Here is a 7,541-nt window from a genome sequence, read left to right as displayed (position 1 = left end):
TAATTTTGAGAATTAATTTTAACAATTAATTTAACAATCGCTCAGAAGCACTAAAGATAACACAAATACTATATATTATATATTATATATAAAAGTCTCCAACCGGCTTTGCCACCCTCCAGCTAATTGGGGCTAACTGTGCGCTCGACTGCCCCCCCCCCCCCTCTGATACCATGACCTTGCAACGAAAAGATATCGACGGGGCCGCTAATATCGGACGCAACCAAATAAGCAAACTATCGATGCTGCCGATAATGTCAAAATGCGCATTTTCTATATTACTTCGCCCAGCCGGCTAATAAGAACGCCCAACGTAGGTCACACCCACGACCCTGAGATATCAGCACTGGTACTATCACCGCCAGCGTCTCTGCAGGAGTTCCATTCGGAAACCGAAGTCTTTGACGGGATCCGTGGCGTCCTTGCCGCCAAACCCGATGTCCCTCTGTTCGAGCTTCAGGTACGCCCCTTTGAATTCTTTAGTGCCCGCCTCCAGCGGAAATTCACCAGCTCTTCGGTCCCCTACCCGGAAGTTTCGGTTGTTGGCGCTGTGCCCGTTCCTAGTCTGAGGGCTCTCGACGAACCTCGTTCTGGGGGTTGGATACCTCTTCCTCCGCGCGCCTTGCCTTTGTGGTTTCGGCGGTAACGGCGGTGAAACCTTCCGGGTCCGGCGCGATGTGTCTTGGTGGCACCGGCTCCGAATTTGCTCTCAGGCGTGTGTCCTCAACGGTCTGATCATCATCTTCATCATCTCCAGGAAGATCGCTCGAATCTAATCTCGGATGGATTCGTAAATGCCGGACGGTAGGGATTGCCGAGATGTCTGGTTGGCTTGTGCAATCGCCGCGTTCACTGCCGGCCTGATTGCGGAATCGATTGCGGTTTTTGGGATCTCCAGGTTCCCTAGAACTCCCTGAAAGTTCATCGCCGTTCCCCCTCAATCTCCTGCAGGTCGCGGCGGTAGCAGAACTGATGCTTCGTCCGCGTCTGACACCCAATCGGATCCCAGTTCCTCAGACATGAATGACTTCTAACAACAAGGCACTAACCTTACTTTTAATAACACCGACCGCTACAACTATTTATAAATGAATAAATAACTACACCAAATTCCCTATCGACGACAAATCTTGCTAATATTTACATAAGTTTAAATAAATAAATAAATAAATAAATAAATAAATAAATAAATAAATAAATAAATAAATAAATAAATAAATAAATAAATAAATAACCACAATATTCACTATCGACAGCAAAAATAACTCACTTTCGCTAACAAATCTTACAAATATTAAAAACTGAAAAATTAAATTAATATCGAAAGCAGAAATAACTCACAAAAATAATTTTCTAAGTTTGAATAAAGTTTCATATAATTCAAGGGAGAGAAGACAAATCCTAACACAGGCTAACTTGTCTACGCATAATCTGGACAGTGGACAATATTTGAGCATTCGTCAAATGCTCAGTTCGTTAGTTTGACTGAAGAACGGAGTTCAAGAAACGCTACCTTGAAGTCTATTTAGCTTCTGTCACACTTCTGGGCACTTTTGGGGCATGCTGTCACAGGTGCGGCGCAGAATCGAATATATATCGTCCAGGGTCACCTGTCTTCAAAGCTCATATAACTACGGCCGTACACACATAACGTAAACACAGAGTGAGACAAAACAAATAGTAAACATAAAAAAACTCCAAGCAAAACCTACCCTAATATCACATTTTATCACAGGTTATTTTGTCATACCACCAGGCATTGATGGACAGTCGCAAACGCTTCGCCAGCATGCGAACATGTCTTATTGCCATCAACCGCGACAAGAAAACCCCTCATGTTGGGGTATGCTGTCCTAGGTCACCTGTCTCCAAATTAAACACAGAATAAGACAAACAAAACTAATAATTGAATAAATAACATTAGACAAATCTACCCTAATATCACATTTTTATCACAAGATCCCTTTGTCATCGCCAACATGCGAACGTGACTTACAGCCATCAACCACGACAAGAAAAACTTCTCATACTCATGTGATATTCTGATAACTGCCTCCATCGTGCTTCTTGGATTCCAATACACGCTGCGCGATTAAGGTCCACCTACTCGGGCCACATAAGACATAAGCGGTGTGGATCCTAAAGCCAAAAAAAACTTTTGTCTGTACGTGCATTGATATTTTTTTTTATTTCAGCCCCGATTTCAAAGAATCCGGGCGCTTCTTCAAATTGGGCGCCATATTGTTACGAAACTGCTTGTTTCTCTTTCCGCGCCGGCTGGCTCATTGGTTCTCTGGGTGTTGTCCCAACCCGCAGTCCGCACAATCGATACCAAAACCGATAAAATCAAACAGCCGGAAATTAACAAATGAACAACACTAATAGCTGTGACAACAAGTAAATATAAACAACGAAGGTGAGACGCTAATATAAATTAATAAAAAAGACACTATTAATCCACACTACTCTTCTCCAGATCGTGTCCCGGTTCCGGACCCAGCGTACCCGCCCTACCTGAGACGATCACCTGATCTCGTCTCCCTCATTTTGGACACTAGATGGGCTTCATCAGCCCGTGTCGGTTGTCATGCCCCCTCTTCCCATCAATTGACATTTCTCCCTTCAGTAGGTGCGTATAATTGGTTGCGTTTCTTATAATTATTAATAATTTCAATATCTATTATCTCCTATTTGTACAGGGCATTCCCATTCTGCAATTTACCATTCCGGGCAAGCTGACATTTGTCTTCAACTCGTCAACAAGTGCGTATTATACTTTGCATATTCCTAAATTTATTGACAATTGATTTTTTTAATTTCTAAAATTTCATTTATAGCAGAACAACAAAAAAAAGACGTCACCGAGAGTTATGAGCAATTGCCGCCGGGAACAACGTTGGAGAATTTATAAATCATAATTGAGCGATTGGCTCCTCCCACAAATTCATACCGTATATACGCATGTATAATCGCGCTGAAATAATGGTATGCAGTAAAAATTCTTATAAATAAAATAGTTATATGAATTAAATCGATTAATTACTCTTAGCCTACCTAAAGAGTTCTCTGGGATGCTAGGGGCGATGTAAGTAATTGATTATTTCGTTTATATATATACATATGTACGGATAGCGTGGAATCAAAAACTAACTTTTCCTTTTCAGATTCCCCTGGCACTGGCCGTAACCTTTGGGTCGTCTCTTTCGACGCAACCTCGGCTATGTATGTATTCCCTTCTTTTCTTTTAAGTTAAATTTTAGATAACAGAGAGGGCAAAAAAAAACTAACTGATCTTAATTATGTAAATATTTCTTGTTCATATTTTAGAGCAACTCAAATGGGACCCAGAGTTAGACTGCCCTTCGGGTTCCCTGGGCCCTGCCTCTAGACTGGGGGTGGCAAAACGCTCTTGGAACGGACTCACTCGGTACTATGGGTGTGGTCTCGCCCGTGTCCGCTTCGTCTCCAGGTCGACTCTCGGCGTCAGCAACGGGGCGAAGAGATGCTGGCAGTCATCGACGCGTCTTCTAGTGTGGATCCTCTCGCGGCGATGAGATTGGCCGGGCCACAGATAACGGCTAGTGAGGCGGAAGAAACAGCCTGTCGTCCTCTGCGTGGCACCTTGGTTGGCACTTCGATTGTAATTCCTTTATTTTGTTATCTGCATCCAGCCACTGATATTTTGAGGCTGGGCTGAGCATTAAATGTGCGAATAAATTTTGGCACACGACACAAAGTTTTTCTTCTTATTTACGGCTGACGATTTTGTGCGGCCCGACAATTTAAAGATAATTAAATTTTTGCACTGCCTGATCTATTTTCCAATTTTTTTTTGTTTTTTGTTTTTTTTTTATTGTGTGGCGTTATTTCAATTTACTTATTATTTCGGCACAATTAAACAAAAAAGATACCTGTTTTATATCGTTCGGCATAATCCAATCATACTTTATGTTCTCTAGAAAATTTGTTTAAAAGGTGCGCTTGCGCATAACACGCCTGCCGCTAACCGCTGACCAAATCAAACTCCCTGCTGTACATTTCGGCAGCAACTTCATCGGTGCCGCATTTCGGCACACGCATAAATGTAAGTTGTAGAATATACAAATATACATATTGATCGACGCGGATAAGTTTCTCGGGAGCAGCGTGGTGAATCTTTGGGCTCAATTCGTGTATATGCGGTTTAAAGGGGTGTTATCCGCAAAGTACAATATTTAAAGAATAATGTTAACGTAGTAACTTAATTCCTTGGCTTACTTATATCTTGATATTCTGTATTCACATATATTTGGTTGCGCGCTCAATAACTTAATTCATTTATAAAAGAATGGTTCGCTACGAAACGAAATTCGAAAAATCGACACTATCTTACGATGCTAGTTTGACGCACGTACTAAATAATATGATTTAGTTCACTAAGGTGAACCACTGAATTAGTTCAGTAGCTCATCAATCACACCAAGTGTGGTCTGAGAGGTGTAATTCTTATTATCATTATATAAATAAATATAATGGGATTTGTGCCGTATACTACTCTCAATAGTTTAAGGTAATATTGTTGTTGTTGTTGCTATTAAAAATCACACATATTAATATATCTTTTTTGGTTTATTAGGGTTTTAAAATGTTGCCGTTTAATGTCGATGTACCCTCCACATTTTGCTGAACCTATATTAAAAAAAGAGTCTGAAATCATAAACAAAAAGGACGTCTCTCATCTACCAATTAAAGCGGCTCCAAATGATTTATCCGATTCCATATTCTATGGTGTTCTTAAAAATAAACTTTTAAAATATATAACTAAGAAGGGTAATGGAAGTTTAGCTAAACAGCTTTTAACTGATACATTGGAAACTATTAAACGGACACAAATTGAACGGTTGAACCTTAACAATGCCGAAAAGGAGAATGTTATTATTGATACCGAGAGAATTTTAATAAATGCAATTGAAAACTCTCGACCATTACTCCAGTTGTCAGAAATAAAAAGAGGTGGAGTAAAGTATCAAGTCCCCATACCTTTGACGGAGAAAAAATCTTATTTTCTTGCTATGAAGTGGCTCTTGGATGCAGCACGTGAAAAAGATCGTAAAGTTCATCTGCCAGATAAACTTGCCTGGGAAATATTGGACGCTGCGCATGGACAGGGCCGAGTAATTAAAAAAAAGGACGATTTGCATAGACAATGCGAAAGTAATCGAGCTTATGCCCATTATAGATGGAGTTAAAAACCAACGATTTTTGTGAACAAAAATTTAAGAGGTCTGCTTTTATTTTGAAATGTGAAATTTGAAACGGAAGTAAATAAATGTACGCTTACGCAATGTTTCAAGTTAGGCTTGACGGCATTTATTGAAATATTGTACAAATGATCCGAATTATAATACAGATAAAAATATGCCTCTACGAGATGACTGAGTAGTACGATACCTGCCAATCGTACGAGTTGTAACGACTGAAAGCCTTATTCCCGATAAATAGAGTAGTTGTATACCTCTGGCAACTTGTTAATTCCTTTGGGAGCACTGTATTATTGCATATCAGGGAAAACCTCATATAGAAGGCCTCCACCTAGCTGTTTTGCGGCGGTTTGAGCCTTAACAAAACACTGGGTAATCGTGAATTCCCATACATCAACTTTTGTCGTAGCTTATGGTAATGAAAATGTTAAGGACATTTGCTCTTGTCCTTTAAGAAGCAACAGAAGATACAGATATATAGTCCAAACAATTTCGCTTACTTTAATTCAGTTGTCAAACTTTACATGACCTATAGGGTCAAGTTGAAAATAGAATCTCCGATTATTAGAAGGAAACGATTCCAATTGTGGACTAAACGTGAGCAATATTAACACTATTGACTTTTGAGGTGCTATTTTAGTTTAGTTCTCTTTTTTTATCGAAACTGATTTATTGGTATGGCTGTGGCAACGACAATATAAACACTAAGATGAGTAACGCCATACAATAAAATGTTACTATGCATCTGGACTCTCACAAAATTAAGAACGAAAACGAAATCAGTACCCTTTCGCTCTCACAGCTTAAAAAACGAATACGTTAAAACTATAATGTTCTTTTAGCTTCGGCTATTCAAGGGAAGAGTAAGGCAATTGTGTTTGCATGTGTGTGTCTATAAATACACCAAAGCATATTTGTAAGTGTTGCGATTTTTGTTAGTTACTATGATTTATACCAAATTTGTATTAGCATATTTTTGGTATGTACTAAGGTCTGTTAGGTAGAAATAAAACGAGAAAGAAGGACTATCCTGGGCACGCCGAAGATTATACCCTTGCAGTCCCAACCTTTTCATAATGCTCAGTGCTTTGTCCATATCTAAGAAGCACAGGGAAAATAATTAATACTGAGTATTGCCAAGATATCTTGAAAAACAAACAATTTTTCCATACAGCAACTTACTTTTCGACCGATCATTCCTATGGCAGCTATATGATATAGTAGTCCGATGCAAATAAGATTTTGCATAAATGTAGGGAGAATAGTAAAACTAATAAATGCCGAGTTTAGTCAAGATGCCTTGAAAAAGAAAACAATTTTACATAAAACAACTTAATTGTTGACCGATCGTGCCTATGGCAGCTACATATATGATATAGTAGTCCGAAGTTCATAGGATTTTGCATATATATGAGGAGCATATTAAAACTAATAAATGCCGAGTTTGGTCAAGATATCTTGATAAACAAAAATGTTTTTCATACAGAACCTTCTTTTCGGACGATCGTTCGTATGGCAGCTATATGATATAGTGGTCCGATCCAGCTGGTTTTGAGATATGGACTGCTTGCAACAGAATGAGGCCCATCTGTTTCATAAAGATTGCTTTAAAACTGAGAGACTAGTTTGCATAGAAACAGACAAACGGACATGGCTATATCGACTCGGCTGTTGATAATGATCAGGAATATATATACTCTATGGGGTCGGAGATGTCTCCTTCTATGCGTTACACATTTCACTACAAAATTATAATACCCTCTGCAAGGGTATAAAAAAGTACGCAAATAAATTTAAAGAACACTTAACATTATTAACAATTTAATATCACTTCTTCTTTGCAGGCAGAGCGAGAAAACGGCTGGACGAAACAGACGTAGAGGAAAAATTAAAAAATAAATTAATTAATATAATTTTATCCTAAATAATAAATATTAAAAAAAAATAAGTTTTAGCAATCGCCCCTTGCGCGCAGCCGCTTCTTATTTATTTATTTATTTATATAAACTATTCATAGAGTTAAAACTAAATGATAAGTGAATATCAGTAATGGCTGCCAGGGCCTTCAGCTGGATAATAGTAGGTACTTAAATGTAAGAAGTATTACCACTTAATTACTTTTAAATATTGTATTATTAGATGTAAGGTTGGTGATAATTTATATAAATATATTTTTGTAATTGCTATGGTTACATTTCAGTTAGCTTGCGTAGCTTAGTTTATTAAAATATCGTTGTACAACTAAGATTTTTTTTATGAATTTTACTATACATATGTATATTCTTTTCATTAGGGTTAGCA

The 7,541-nt window shown here is 38.4% G+C and overlaps 1 protein-coding gene across 1 annotated transcript; it reads left to right on the top strand.

Moving 5' to 3' along the window:
• Positions 1-262: 262 nt before the first annotated feature.
• LOC135429730 (small ribosomal subunit protein uS7m-like) lies at positions 263-5,254 on the top strand. The gene is made up of 5 exons (XM_064684170.1): positions 263-460; positions 1,736-1,843; positions 2,700-2,763; positions 2,838-2,895; positions 4,616-5,254. Exons 1-5 carry the CDS (start codon positions 263-265, stop codon positions 5,226-5,228), a joined length of 1,041 nt encoding a protein of 346 aa, XP_064540240.1. The 3' UTR covers positions 5,229-5,254.
• Positions 5,255-7,541: the final 2,287 nt, after the last annotated feature.

The sequence above is a fragment of the Drosophila montana genome, unplaced genomic scaffold (assembly GCF_035044405.1).
Source record: "Drosophila montana isolate Dmon_TW-CO22-7 unplaced genomic scaffold, ASM3504440v1 contig_2688_1, whole genome shotgun sequence".
Classification (NCBI taxonomy): Eukaryota; Metazoa; Arthropoda; class Insecta; order Diptera; family Drosophilidae; genus Drosophila; species Drosophila montana.
The sequence above is the reverse complement of the archived record's forward strand: the minus strand, read 5'-3'. Positions and strand labels throughout refer to the sequence as shown.